Source organism: Schistocerca americana, chromosome 3 (genome assembly GCF_021461395.2).
Source record: "Schistocerca americana isolate TAMUIC-IGC-003095 chromosome 3, iqSchAmer2.1, whole genome shotgun sequence".
In the NCBI taxonomy this organism is placed as follows: Eukaryota; Metazoa; Arthropoda; class Insecta; order Orthoptera; family Acrididae; genus Schistocerca; species Schistocerca americana.
In genome coordinates, this window is record NC_060121.1 from 946,214,759 (window position 1) to 946,230,621 (window position 15,863).

Sequence of the window (15,863 nt, forward strand, 5' to 3'; positions counted from 1 at the left end):
TATGCCGCTGCCGATGATGGGTAGTGGGACTAATCTCGTTTGGTGCATATTTGTGTTCTACAGCATTCGTTAGTATCGTTGCTATCTTTGACAACTAGTGTAGGACATAGGCGGCGTTTAAGTGTTTGCAGTGAGAAATGCACTTGTGCATGGTGGTGTCGACGTTATGGGTGAACTACCAGCTGCACGCACTCTGTTGGCTGCTGCCCATACTCGCAGACAAAGGCTGTGCCTGCCTGATTGTTGTCACGTGGGCACAGTGTATCCCAGCCGTATGAGCACCATGATCCGTACTGGTAGTGTCAGGCGTTTTCTGGCGCGTCCAGTACTGTTCAGGAGGAACAAAACGATTGCCGCTACTCCGTGCATGGTGTGTCGGCAAATGATTGGAAGTGATCTGGTATGATGGATGCTGGGTCTTGAATATGATCATCTTGCAACATGAAAACAGGACATGCTAATTGTAACTCAGCTTCCTGTCGGAGTGCTTCGTTGCTTATAAAACAATATTTGAATTTCGCGAGACAATTTATTTGTCCATACTGCCCACAGCGTATGGTCGGTCATTAATATAGCGTCCACTAACGTTCGCCCCTGGTAGCTGAGTAGTCAGCGCGATGGAATGTCATACCGAACGGCCTGAGTTCGATTCCCAGCTGGGTCGGGGATTTTCTCCGCTCAGGGACTTGGTGTTGTGTTGTCCTTATCATCATCATATCATCTCCATCGACGCCTAACTCGCCGAAGTGGCGTCAAATCGAAAGACTTGCACCAGGCAGACGGTCTACCCGACGGAAGGCACTAGCCACACGGCATTTCCATTTGCTAACGTTCGTAACTGGGGCCAAAACTGTTCAGTTTTTCAGAGGAGACAGCCTGTTCAGCTTGCTGTTCTGGTAATTTATCACGTCTTTGAAGCAATGCAGCCTCGGCTGCATCGAATTTATTAAAGTGCGATGGTGACAGAATGACGTCGCTGACGGTAGCTGCATGCTCACGTATGTGAGGCAGTAAAGCGGTGCACTTTGCAGCAGCATCGAAAATGTTGTTGGCAGTGAACACTGATTCGACTACCGGAAACTAAGTATGTGGTTGGTCCGATAAGAAATGTGGAAGCCTCGGAGCAGTGTGTTCTACAGTGTGACTGTTAGGAAAGTGTCTCTAAGAGACAAACATTATTGTTTCAGGGTTATGCGCGAATGGTATCCAACGATCGACGGTCATGCGGTAGCAACTCCAGAAATCTTCTGGTGTGGCTTTGCCAGCCGAACACTGCTGATGTTTAAAAACCGATTCATTGCTTTAATGTAGCACATACCGCAGTGGGAAGAGTAAGGCATTGCTGTTGTGTTCATATACTGGTATCGAGTATGGGTTCTGTAGCAAAAGAAGATATAAACCTCTGATTTTCTTCCATCTAAGATAAGTCAGTCAAATCGGTGGAAGATTGCACTGAATGTTGCCACGTGGTATCAGCCCATGCTAGAATACATGAGAGAAGCAGTTGATAGTCACTTACACTCGTGTTTTCTGACTTAAGCGGTTCCATATAGCTCGTTGCACTATGCAATCCTTGGAACTTTCCGTCCAAACTGGGGAAAGGCCCTAATAGCTTCTCATGCACTTCACTATCCATTGTCTTGGCGATAAGCGACGTGGCATGTTCATTGAGTTCGAAAAAATAAACCGTTGTCGCTGGTCAAAAATGCGGAAATTTGAGTGACAGTGAGTACGAATGATATTCAATTGCAGAAACCACAAAGTATTCACTTTAACACTTTATTAACTCTTGTACATACAGTGGAATCAGAATACAATTTGCACCACATCATCAGGCACGAGAACACTAGAATACCTGACAACAAAAACAATACTTGCCAAGAGTCACACTTCTTCTTTGCCTTTGTTTCTTTATACTGGAGGTCGCTGTTAGTGTTGGAGTCGATGCCGCCTCGGGTATTTTATAAATATTTTCACTGACTGAAATATAATAAATTAACTTTTGCAGAGATCTGGCTTGAACCAAAAGAAAATTACTACGGACACCTCAACTATCAATCAGGGCAGATCAGAATAGCAATGGCACGAGGAAATGAAGATTTAACAAAAGATGGGGCCCAACTTGGCAACACTTTACTTGAAGCAGGCTGCAGACTTGGCCTGAAAACAAAAATTCGGAATGAGATGTACACAAAGAGCAACTGGACACCTTTTGGATCTGACTTCCATGTTTACAGAGTTATTTGGGATAAAGGTAGAGTAATGAAATTTTCCATTTTTTAAAAAATAGTATTGTAAATTGTAGCAGTATGTTTGAGGTCTGTAAAAATAGAGAAACTAATTTGGTATAACTCCGTTTATTTTTAGTCTACAAATTGAGCCTGTTTGTATTTCTGTGGAGATAACACTTTCTGAACATTTCAGACTGATACTGTTAGGCACGCATGCACGCACAACTTTTTAAGAAGTCTACAGTTGAAAGTTTATTTAATAGGAACTTATATTTCAGTAGACGTTTACCTCCAAACAAACCATCATATCAACTGAAGCTGTCAATTTCTGATAAATAAATGTTCTTGACATTATTGTCTAAATTCAGCCACCCAGCCATTTTATTGTGGTCATGTGTGTACGATCATAGACAGCTAGCCATTAAAATTACAATAATAGGGAAGATAGGAAATAATGAAATTTTACATATACGTATCATAAGAAGAAGAAAACACGATTAAATTGGCAGGTGATTTGGGCATGTGCAGCGTGTTAAATTTACCATGTTTTACGCAACTTAATTTCTAAGCAGTTTTTAAACAACAGTTTTCCATTTTTATTATTAGATTTAAGTTGGTCTTCACTGCAATCGAGAGTGTTACACTGACACACTTGTTTGGTTGTAGGTCATTTTAAAGCTTTCTTCGGTGTGAGTTCATTTTGGGTTTCATCTATCATTCATTTCTTCCATTCCTTTTTCATGTTCACTTTAAGTGGTTTATTTATCGAGACATGAAGAGGTTGCAGTTGTTAAGTAAATCCTCTCAAAATAACAGCAAACTCTATATTTCCCTGTTTCAATTTATTTGTTTCATTTTTTAAAATGACTACTGAACTGCTCCAGCACAATAAAAGAACTCTTCTTCAATAAAGCACCTTTCCTTCTCTGCGACACTCTGTTAATCCATAATTTCCTACCAGCCTCGTCCATCCAGCCCTTTTTATGTACGTGCACAACAACATCTGACGGTATTTCATAAGATTTTGGCATTTCTCTGCGCTTGAAAATGATCATTGCATTAATTTTAGTACCGTCAGCACAACATGAAAGGAGTATGGTGTAGTGCATTTTTCTCATGTCCAGTTGTTTTTACAGTAACAATTTTAGCACCTTTCATGGCAACAGTTCTTTTACTCGGCACATCTGATTTCAGAGGAGGTCCGTCCGTATTCGCTATTTGGCCTTGTTCCACACTGGTTTTCTTTCTACATTGGATAAGAAAGCAATGGAAAAATAAGATTTTCTCTTCATACTCTTACGGCATTTTTTGAGATATTTTGGTTTTGGTTCGCATACTAAGTCGATGATGCTTCATAAACCTGTAGTACCAACCCCAACTCCACCCTTAATGTCTGTCAAGCTCCACTGTAGTGGTAGCTTACGAGCATGTATTTGGATCTTGCCATTTTGACGGCGTTCTTGAATCCATTTCAGTACGTCATCTTATAGTTCTGGCCATTTTGCTTTCAGTCCTCTATTAGCAAATTTAGTCTTTATCATTTTTTTCAGCTCTTCTTTACTACCCCGCCAGTAGCGAGTGATTTTCTTTCTGTTGGTGGAGGGCCGAAATACCGCTCAGCTGCTCTGTTTCCATGTTCTTATGCGTATGCTATGATCTGCATCATATGAATACCCTTTTTTTCATTGTGAAACTAGCTAATACTAACAAAAATATTGTATTATTACCGATAACACAATTCACTTTCAATTCAAGTTCAATGGCACCGTAGACTGCAATGTTACATGACAGGCTAGACAGTGTTCTGGGCGGGTGGGAGACATAGTGTTAGCGAGCTTGTGGATCCACGCAAATTATGTTCGTCGCATCGGTGCAGTGCTGCTGCTAGTCGAATCCAATGTTGCCAGATATAGTTAAGTTTCCCGTGGCATCGAATATATGACCATATTTAAGACTGGCGGGAATTTTAAATCAAACGCTGGGTATTTTTATCTTAATTTCGAGTATAAGACGCACCCGAATTTTAGAGGCAATTTTTCGAAGAAAAACGTGCTTCTTATAGTCCGCAAAATACGGTACTACACACAGCTACTGAGTGTGGCAGCAACTATGGCTCTAAGTCGACTGGGCGTTAAGTTGGATCGACCTTTGATACAGGTACGTCATTCCGTGCTGCTTCAACTCTGTGATAGAGTTCAGCAGTCATAGTGGCTGGCAAATGGTAGCATGATAGTGTGCTGGCAACCCGTGACCTGATGTATTTAATGGGTGAGTGATCTGGAGACCATAGTGATAAGCGATACAGTCAAATATGGTCAGGACAGCTTGGGCAACATGCAGTTTTCTTTGTCTATTGAAAGACAGGGCAGAGCCAAAGGCCTTAATACACCTGCTGCGCAAATTACTAGCTGTGAACCAGAATAAATCGTGTTGTGTGCCCAGTGGTATCCATTCCACCATCCAAGGTTCACTCTCCTCAGAGCCTCCAAACGCAGATATGCCCAACATAATGCTGCACACTTACTCAGCACTCGTCTTAAAATACGACATAGTGCCACTTCATTATCCAGTTTGGTTTCAAGCAGCGCTAGTTCGAGAATATTTTTCCACAGTAGTGCCTTATCATTTGGCGCCTCTCTCTCCTTCCTCCTATTCCTCATACACTTTCACCCATGTCCGTTCTTGCTACTAATTGTGACACACACCGTATACAAATCTTGGTCTTGCACGCCTCTGGTGCTCCAAGTGGTCAAAATAAATGTTGCATATTGCTGAAACTTTAATATTGAAAGTTGCGATCCAGAAATATGACATCAATACGTTGTTTTGTTTGTAACGTAATTCCACAGCAGACATGTTTCATTTTTCTACTGTTAGGGGGCAATGTATGCAGTCTACGGCAACCGCGTCACATGTAAACATTGCAGTACATGCAGTGTCTGCATTACGAGAGTCGTGTTGCTACACGATGGTTCGGATAACAATAACGTACCATCAGTGGCGCTGTATAGTCGCTCTTATGGAGCAGGAATGAGATAAGTGGACATCATAGAGAACGTTACTTTGAGACTAAAGTGGAGTCTCTAGAATCTGGAACAAGTTTCTAGAGACAGGATCAGATGAGGATAGTCACGGAAGTGGCTGCAGAAGAAAAGGAACAGGTGTGTAGGACTGATATCTGTGTATAACAACAAGCAGAAACCCTCAACCCAATGCTTCACACCTACAGCAGCACTTCCAAGCAACTACAAGAATGTAGGTGCCAACACAAATGATACAAAATAGCCTCCATGAACAGAGATTATGTTCCAGAAGACCTCTCACTGCTCCTGCTTTGTATTGGGTTCAGAGAGGGGCTCATGTCGGATGGACACAAAACCACTTTCTGGACTAGGTAGCAATGTGACACAACGCTCTTTCCTGACGAGACCCGCATCAGTCTCCACACTGACAATACTGATATTCGTGAGTGGAGGCAGCTAGGACAACGTTCACACCATGGCTGTATCACAGACCACCACTTTTATCGAGGTGGTTCCGTCATGTTTGGGGGTGGTGCCATATGTGGCTGCAGTACAAGCATTGTGCGAATGTATGGGAGGATGGCTGGTGAGAAATATGGGGTTGACATCCTTGCATGCATTGTGGCTCTTGTTGGTAAACATCTTGGAGTAGCATTCGCGCTGATGGACGAAAATGCACGTCACATCATCACACTCTTGTGAACACCTTCCTCGTGGAGCATGGAATGAGTGGGATGTAATTTCCGCCATATTCTCCAGAACTCAGCTGCATCTAGAATGCATGCGCCATGATAAAATGAGTGGTGTGTAATCGTCCTGCCGCACCAGTGATGTTACAGGGCATCAATAGAGGCCGCTGAGGAGAAATGGGATAACATTCCACAAGTTTATCTGGCCAATATGGTAAGGAGTACGCTTAACTGCACACAAAAGTGTCTCCATTTTCAAGGAGGGCCAGCTAGTTCACAAACACTGTGTTATGCAAGATGACAGTGACAAGTAACTAAGTGTTTGAAGCAGAATCAAAGATTTTGTTTTTCTTTATGTTTATCAAGTGGAAACGTATTTATCCTCTTTATTTTCGTTTTCGACGACTTTATCTGACAGAAAAAAAATCAGTTTCGTTTATTATTACGCCCAGTATTGACAATACAACAATACACGGCATTTATTTTGACACTTTATTTGTGATACGTTCTGTTCAGCTATCTTACTGTTGTGATACCTCTGTTGTCCCTCTCAGCTTGGCGTCCTAAGTAGTGACTTGTGTCACTTCGTCCTTAAACTGGCCTTGGCTGCAGGGTGCACGACTCTTGGTGTGCCTCTCTCTACTGTAGCATCAAGGGAAGTTGCAAGATGAGCCACTGAGATGACAGTTTGTGGTGCTCCAGGTGTGACTGCGCAGTCTGGATGGAAACTTGCATTGCAGCAAACATGCCCCTTTTCTGATACAAGGTACATGACATGCTTGTACAATTCTGCAGGACCAAATGAACAATTTGTTTGTAATCTTGGGCACTAGTAGGTGGAGCTTCTGAGGTCCTGTATTGCACTGAGCGTTGCTCCTCTGAAACCATCATTCTGTATTTGCATGACAGTGCAACATGCAGCAGGTGATAAACTTCAGTCTTGATAGAATGTAACCATAGGACTCTCCTGTTCTCAAACGTGCTGGCATTTGGGCTCAAAATGGCTCTGAGCACTATGGGACTTAACTTCTGAGGTCATCAGTCCCCTAGAACTTAGAACTACTTAAACCTAACGAACCTAACGACATCACACACATTCATGCCCGAGGCAGGATTCGAACCTGCGGCCTTAGCGGTAGCGCGGTTCCAGACTGTAGCGCCTAGAACCGCTCGGCCGTCCCGGCCGGCTGTGCTGGCATTTCTTCTTCTCACATAAGGCATAACATGACCTCATAATCAGACAAAACTGAAATGCAATTTCTGAATGGGTAATATATCCTACCCACATAGACCACCTACCCTATTCTCATAAGGCGTGTTATTTATTCTGTGTGTTGTATATTTTGAGCTATTGATCTGCATTGCATTCGCTTGAGATTTCCTTGGATGAATAAAGATAAATAAATAAACCTTTCCTTGTGTACAGAATGTAGATGGTGGTTCCGCTTCTTGCTTTGTACAGTTCCGTATCCAAGTTCGTAATGCACTTCCTGTCAGGATGACAGTTGTTACATTCCACCTTCATGCAATATTGCAATTTTAATACCCAGAAGTTTTTGTATAGCTTAACATGTGGTACATTCTGTCAAAACAAAGCACCAAACACGAAAGAACATTGCAATAATATAGTTGCCTCGTAAACCGTACTAAAATGTTGATGGTGTTGAGACAGCAACCAGCCACAAATTTATTTTCAGTTCCTTTATTCAAATGGTACCGTTACTGGTTTCGAATCATTACGATTCATCTTCAGACGGTTTTCATGGTTTCATTACAACATGTAGTGCGTTTCCTTTTTACAAATTAATTGTCCTAAAATATAAACAATACATAATTATAAGCACGCAACACAGATGGTTGCGTTACAGATTTGCATTGGATATGACTTACGCGAAACGTCGGTTTGCAGTGTTTGTTTTCATAGTTTTCGTCCACCAGATGTGAATATGTTCCCACTGCATTCTTATCGTCGATTTTCTAGAATAACGTATTTATTCTTTTCCAGTTTATTGATTGCTTCCAGCATTGTGGAGAACGTAATTTTCCGAGTATATGAACACTATCTTCGCTGCCTGCATAATGGGTAATGTGATTCGCAGATTTGTCGAAAGATTCATCGCTCATCATTAAATAATTCCGATAGTCATCTGGCTCTACTGCAAGTTCTCTTAGCGTGATAGTATGGCTGTGTGTAGAACATCTTCCAAGTCACTTTTTGCCCAGAGCCACTTCGTCGTGCTTGTCTTTTCATAGTATGAAGCAATGCAATGCAGAGTGATTCCGTGATGATGTTACAAACTTTCAAGGATGACGGAAAAACAAAACATAGCCTTGCCATTTTCTCTTGCTTGCAGGGCCGTATCGTCAGTTTTAACCAGCTGAACTTGGGTTCCAAATACAACACCAAAAATTCCGTGAGAATTGCCGTGATATGGGATTTCCATTCTTGATAAATTTCTTACATCCATATCTACATCCATGCTCCATAACCACCTTATAGTGTATGGCAGAGGATACTTTGTGTACCACTGTCAATTTGTTCTGTACCAACTGCGAATGGTTCAGAGGAAGAACAATTGCTGGTAAGCCTCCACTTGGGCTCGAATCTGTCTAACTTTACCTTCAGGTCTTTTTGTAGGATATATGTAGGAGGTTGACTTGTCTAGCAATGTACGTTCTCAGAACTTTAACTGTAAACCACATTGTAATGATAACACCTTTCTTGCAGCATCTGCCACTGGAGTTGACTGAACATTTCTACATCTACATGGATATTCTGCAAATCGCATTTAAGTGACTGGCAGAGGGCCCATCGAACCACCTTCACAATTCTCTATTATTCCAGTCTCGTATAGCGCACAGAAAAAACGAACACTTATATCTTTCCGTGCGAGCTCAGATTTCAGTTATTTTGTTATGGTGATTGTTTCTCCCTACGTAGGTAGGTGTCAACAAAATATTTTCGAATTCAGAGGGCCGCGCGGGATTAGCCGAGCGGTCTTTATAGGCGCTGCAGTCATGGACTGTGCGGCTGGTCCCGGCGGAGGTTCGAGTTCTCCCTCGGGCATGGGTGTATGTGTTTGTCCTTAGGATAATTTAGGGACTGATGACCTTAGCAGTTATGTCCCACAAGATTTCACACACATTTGAACATTTTGAATTCAGAGGAGAAAGTTGATGATTGAAATTTCGTGAAAAGATTCTGCCGCAAGAAAAACCGCCTTTGTTTTAATGATGTCCACACCAAATCTTGTATCATTTCAGTGACACTCTCCTATTTCGCGATAATAGAAAACGTGCTGCCCTACTTTGAACATTTTCGATGTACTTCGTCAATCCTGTCTGGTAAGGATCTCACACTGTGCAGCAGTATTCTAAAAGAAGGACGGACAAGCGTAGTGTAGGCAGTCTCCTTAGTAGGTCTGTTCTAAGTGTCCAGCCAATAAAACGCAGTCTTTGGTTAGCCTTCCCCACAACATTTTATATGTGTTTTTTACAATTTAAGTTGTTCGTAACCGTAATTCCTAGGAATTTGGCTGAATTTACGGCCTTTAGATTTGACTGATTTATCGTGTAATAGAAGTTTAACGGATTCCTTTTAGCACTCATGTAGATGACCTCACACTTTTCATTATTTAGGGTCAATGGTCAATTTCCGCACCATACAGATATCTTTTCTAAGTCGTTTTGAAATTTGTTTTGATCTTCTGCTGACTTTACTAGTCGATAAACGGGAGCGTCACCAGCAAACAACCTAATACTGCTGCTCAGATTGTCTCCCAAATTGTTTATCTAAATAATAAACAACAAAGGGCCTATAACACTATCTTGGGAAACCCCAGAAATCACTTGTGTTTTACTCGATGACTTTCCGTCAATTACTACAAACTGTGACCTTTATGACAGGAAATCACAAATCCGGTCACATAACTGAGACGATATTCCATAAGCACGCAATTTCACTACAAGCTGCTTATGTGGTACAATGTCAAAAACCTTCCGGAAATCCAGAAATACGGAATGAATTTGAAAGCCCTTGTCAATAGCATTCAACAGTTCCTTCGAGTAAAGAGGTAGCTGTGTTTCACAAAAACGATGTTTTCTAAATCCGGTTTGAGTGTGTGTCAGCAGACCGTTTCCTTCGAGGTAATTCACAGTGTTCGAACACAATATATGTTCCAGAATCCTGCTGCATATCGACTTTTACGGTATGGGCTTGTAATTTAGTGGATTACTCCTACTACTCTTCTAGAATATTGGTGCGATTGTGCAACTTCCCTGTCTTTGGGTACGGATCTTTCGTTGTGCGAACGGTTGTATATGATTGTTAACCCGGCAGTGCATGCACCTGGAAACTGGACGGCAGTACATGCAGCTAGTCTCACAGACCGTTGCAGTTTCTATCTTTCTGAATTTGCATTTAAATGTATATTATGGAGGGAAGCGTTATTAAATAAAGTAATATAATTAAAAATCAGTTTAGTGAATATATTTAAGGGATAAATTTAATATTTTGGCCAAAAATACACTCCTGGAAATTGAAATAAGAACACCGTGAATTCATTGTCCCAGGAAGGGGAAACTTTATTGACACATTCCTGGGGTCAGATACATCACATGATCACACTGACAGAACCACAGGCACATAGACACAGGCAACAGAGCATGCACAATGTCGGCACTAGTACAGTGTATATCCACCTTTCGCAGCAATGCAGGCTGCTATTCTCCCATGGAGACGATCGTAGAGATGCTGGATGTAGTCCTGTGGAACGGCTTGCCATGCCATTTCCACCTGGCGCCTCAGTTGGACCAGCGTTCGTGCTGGACGTGCAGACCGCGTGAGACGACGCTTCATCCAGTCCCAAACATGCTCAATGGGGGACAGATCCGGAGATCTTGCTGGCCAGGGTAGTTGACTTACACCTTCTAGAGCACGTTGGGTGGCACGGGATACATGCGGACGTGCATTGTCCTGTTGGAACAGCAAGTTCCCTTGCCGGTCTAGGAATGGTAGAACGATGGGTTCGATGACGGTTTGGATGTACCGTGCACTATTCAGTGTCCCCTCGACGATCACCAGTGGTGTACAGCCAGTGTAGGAGATCGCTCCCCACACCATGATGCCTGGTGTTGGCCCTGTGTGCCTCGGTCGTATGCAGTCCTGATTGTGTCGCTCACCTGCACGGCGCCAAACACGCATACGACCATCATTGGCACCAAGGCAGAAGCGACTCTCATCGCTGAAGACGACACGTCTCCATTCGTCCCTCCATTCACGCCTGTCGCGACACCACTGGAGGCGGGCTGCACGATGTTGGGGCGTGAGCGGAAGACGGCCTAACGGTGTGCGGGACCGTAGCCCAGCTTCATGGAGACGGTTGCGAATGGTCCTCGCCGATACCCCAGGAGCAACAGTGTCCCTAATTTGCTGGGAAGTGGCGGTGCGGTCCCCTACGGCACTGCGTAAGATCCTACGGTCTTGGCGTGCATCCGTGCGTCGCTGCGGTCCGGTCCCAGGTCGACGGGCACGTGCACCTTCCGCCGACCACTGGCGACAACATCGATGTACTGTGGAGACCTCACGCCCCACGTGTTGAGCAATTCGGCGGTACGTCCACCCGGCCTCCCGCATGCCCACTATACGCCCTCGCTCAAAGTCCGTCAAATGCACATACGGTTCACGTCCACGCTGTCGCGGCATGCTACCAGTGTTAAAGACTGCGATGGAGCTCCGTATGCCACGGCAAACTGGCTGACACTGACGGCGGCGGTGCACAAATGCTGCGCAGCTAGCGCCATTCGACGGCCAACACCGCGGTTCCTGGTGTGTCCGCTGTGCCGTGCGTGTGATCATTGCTTGTACAGCCCTCTCGCAGTGTCCGGAGCAAGTATGGTGGGTCTGACACACCGGTGTCAATGTGTTCTTTTTTCCATTTCCAGGAGTGTATTTACACAGATGGAGATTCATAAAATTTAGCTTTTATCAAAATAATGCATGTATTCAATCAGATATTTTGTCGATACAGTCTAGGAACACAGTAACAGAATGTTGAAGGCAAATGTATTTCTTGCAGTTCTTACAAATATATCTCGTTTTTCTGCTTTTGCTTCTTCAGTCCACACACCATCCTCGTGAAGTCGCAATTGATTCCACTTCAGAAATTTTCACACTGCAAAGCTCTCCAATTCTCTCAGTTATCTTCCTTGCCAATATTTTAGACATTACTCTTTGCTGAAGATGATCATGCAGAAGCGCAAAAGAAAGCTGCCTCAAAAGCTCTCTTCTTCTCAGTTGTTTCTTCTGATTTGAGTTGAAAATAATAGCAGCATTTATCGCAGATGTGTTCATGATGCTATAAAAAACAACCATTGGCCATCTTCTTGCGTTTCCAGCTACCGATACATTATGTGTTGCACTCATTCCGTCTAAAACGTCAACTCCACCCTTAGTAAGGTTATAGAAAGTGATAATTTCTGGTTTTTTATCATTACCTGTATTTTAGTCAATATTTCCATTGTGGGGCATCGTTGACAGTAGTAACACCACTCTATTTCGTTTCGGCACATAAGAGACTAAGGTACAATTTTTCTGAAACCCAAACATAGATGACTTTTCTTGTCGGTTTTTAGTGTTAATAAATACGCTTGGGACTTGTCTTTTGTTCTTCCTCAGGGTACCAACGATGGCCATCTTCTTCGTAATCAATGTGTTTGCAAGCTCGTAACTTGTAAAATAATTGTCGCAAGTTATGTTGCTGCCTGTATTCAGGATAGGTTGGCAAAGTCTCTGAACAAGTTCAACTGGTCTGTTGTCCTGTCTGTAAGGGCCTTCAGGCTGTTGACCAATATACACCTCCATGTTGAATGTGTAAAACATTCTGGCATCCACTGCTGTAAAAATCTTTACTCCACACTTGTTTGGCTTATTTGGCATGTACTGTCGGAATCTGCATCTTCCACGGAATGCTTCTAGTTTTTAATCAACTGTCACGTATTCAGAAACTGTATAAGCCTTCTGAAAGTTTTCAACAGTTAGACTGAGCACCTGTCTTATCGCCGCCATTTGATCTGTTTTCTCCCTTTCCATTCTCGTTTGTTTATCGTCCAATCTGAGGTATCGAAGGAGAAAACGAAATCTGTTTAAGCCCATTGTGAGATGAAATATTTCAATTCCTGTGCCATCTGCTCGCCACAAATCTTGTAGACTTAGTCGATGGGCACTTACACCAGCATAGTACAATAATCCCAATAAGGCCTTTATTTCAGCTTTATTAGTTTGTTGTGCATCTCTTTCCCTTTAAAAGTTTCCCTCGATACTTTGAATGTACCTATTAGTGCAGTCAACAAGTATGTGTATAATGTTTTCATAAAAAAAACAGTTCCCAGCACTGTAGAAGATTTGTAGCACTTTTCGCAGCACCTTTCACACCTGGTAAATGAGTTATGATGTTATGACAATGTGTGCGGGAGTTCTTTGGCGGAGCACGTGAGTTCCATACTGTTCCGTCTTTACCGACAAACACATCACTGTCAGCACTACAATCACTGTCTCCTGATTCATCACTCGACGTTTCTTGTTCGGCACCGGGATCACTTTTCCACTCTGGGTCCTGGATTTCTTCGAAGTCGATTTCTCCATCTTCAGAATCACCAGCGTCACTTTCAGCCATTGTTTCTTCAATCAAGTTCCTAATTCTCGCCTCCTGTGCCTCGTAAGAATAGGCCATGGTGCAGTTACAACACTTACAACACACTAAAATATGGTACAAAGCACTAAACTAAGCAGATTCCGCAAATAAGCGCGTGCGTGAATAACCTTGGCGGAGCTAACAATAAACTGAGACCAGTGCACGCGGCTGGCCTGTGAGACCCTAGACCTCTTTGTTGTGAGCTAGTCGGAAGTTCTATTGTTGAAATACCAGATACACCATACCAAAGGACTCCTATTACACTCACTTAAAGGTACTGAGAAGATAGCTTCTTGGAAACAACTTTCACACATTGCATTAATGTGAAAATATTCTCCTTGGTCTGACAGACCACCTGTGTGTACGGTACTGACGGGTTAAGTGTGGAGCTATTGTTTCATCACACTCTCAAAGGAACGTTCTGGACTGAAATCTTGTTTTTGTAAAGGTAAGTTGCTTCGCTACTCCGAGGGTATCTACTTCTACGTTGGCAGCTGTGCTTGATTCGAATTCTGGAATACTTCGTTTTCTTTGGTGAAGGTATTTCGGAAGACTGCGTTTAGTAATTCTCCTTTGGCAGCACTGTGGCTGATAGTATTTCAACTGCTATCGTGTAGAGAAGGCATTGATTGTCTGCCGCTAGCATATTTCACATACGATCAGAATCTCTTTGGATAAAGATTTCGTGCTTACTAAATGAATCTGTAACTAAATGTCCTGCTTGTCTTTGAATCTTCTCTATTTTCTCTATCAATTCTATTTGGGATGGATCCTAGAGTGACAAACAATATTCAAGTGTTGTTCGAACAAGTGTTAGCTGCCTGCTTTGTTGTGGACTGCAGCCAATCAGGGTAATGTTTTTATCAATCAGGATATCTTTGTACCATTTACTATTTTTGTCTCAAATGGCTGCTGTTTACCTATCTGCATTATTTTCTACTAAAACTAACAGTTTTATTACCTTTATGATTTCTAGTAAGTATTTCAGTTGTCTTTCCACCAAGCTCTTAGGCTTGTGATAATCCTTTAATTGCAGCAGCTGTGAAGAGAGCTTCTGACAATAGTAATATTTTATTTTATTTAGTCCTTCAAATCCTATATGTATAGAATATATACAAGGGTATTGGACATGGTTAGGTATTTACAAGATAAAATACAGTTTGTATTCCAATCCTAAGGACTAGATATTGAAGTAATTTAGCACAGATTCATAAATACAACAAACATTACAGGCAACATACAAAGTAGAATATTAATAATGCATCTTTATTTTTGTTGTTTGGCTTTTATATATTTTGTCAGACTGTAAAAGCAATGATCAATTAAATATGCCTTTACTTCAGCCTTAAAACTACAGAGTTTACCTATTGATTTAATATGTTTAGGTAGATTATTGAAAATCTTTATCCCAGTGTGTAGTGTGCCTTTTTGGCACAATGATGTTCTCACCTGTTTCACATGAAGGTCAGATTTTTGCCTTGTATTGTGTGCATGTATATCTTCATTTTTTAATAAGATATCTGGGTGTCTATCGATATATTGTTTGATGAAAACTAGTGTTTTGTAGATAAAAATGCAAGGAAGAGGAAGAACTGACAGTTTTTTGAATATGGGTCTGCACGATTTCGTATTGTTTACCCCTTCAATAATTCTTAGTGTTCTCTTTTGCATCCTGAAAAGTTTAATATTTGTTGTTGTATTGCCCCAGAAGATTATGCCATATTTAATTACAGAATGCACATAGGAGTAGTATACATTTAACAGGCTGGCTTTGCTGCAACAAGTTTTTAAGATCCATATCATGTAACAGGTTTTGCTTAGTTTTCTTTGCAAATATTAAATGTGTACCTCCCATTTTGTGTTGTTCTGGAGCCAGAGTCCCAGAAATTTAGTGCTGTCAACACTTTCAAGAACTCTGTCCCTAAGTTATATTTCTATGTTTGGGTGGTGTCTTCCTTTTACATTATAGAAGTTCAGTGCTACTGTCTTTTCTTTGTTTATAATTAGCTTGTTGTAGCTGAACCACTGTTCTACACTGTTCATTGATTGGATAGCGGAGTCTTTTAGTTTTTCTTCTGTTTTACCACTAATAAGGAAGCTTGTATCGTCTGCAAATTGGAGGGTAGTTTGGCAATACTTGTTGTACATAAGATCATTGACATAGAGGAGAAACAGAATGGGTCCTGGAATGAGATTTTCACTCTGCAGCGGAGTGTGCGCTGATATGAA

The 15,863-nt window shown here is 42.0% G+C and overlaps 1 protein-coding gene across 1 annotated transcript in view; it reads left to right on the forward strand.

Annotated features, from left to right (window-relative positions):
- LOC124607488 (beta-1,3-glucan-binding protein-like) overlaps positions 1 to 15,863 on the forward strand; it is a 128,483-nt gene that overhangs the window by 62,655 nt on the left and 49,965 nt on the right. The window contains exon 6 of the mRNA XM_047139860.1: positions 2,009 to 2,254. Within this exon, the coding sequence (XP_046995816.1) occupies positions 2,009 to 2,254 (246 nt within the window). The remainder of the gene's footprint in view (positions 1 to 2,008; positions 2,255 to 15,863) is intronic.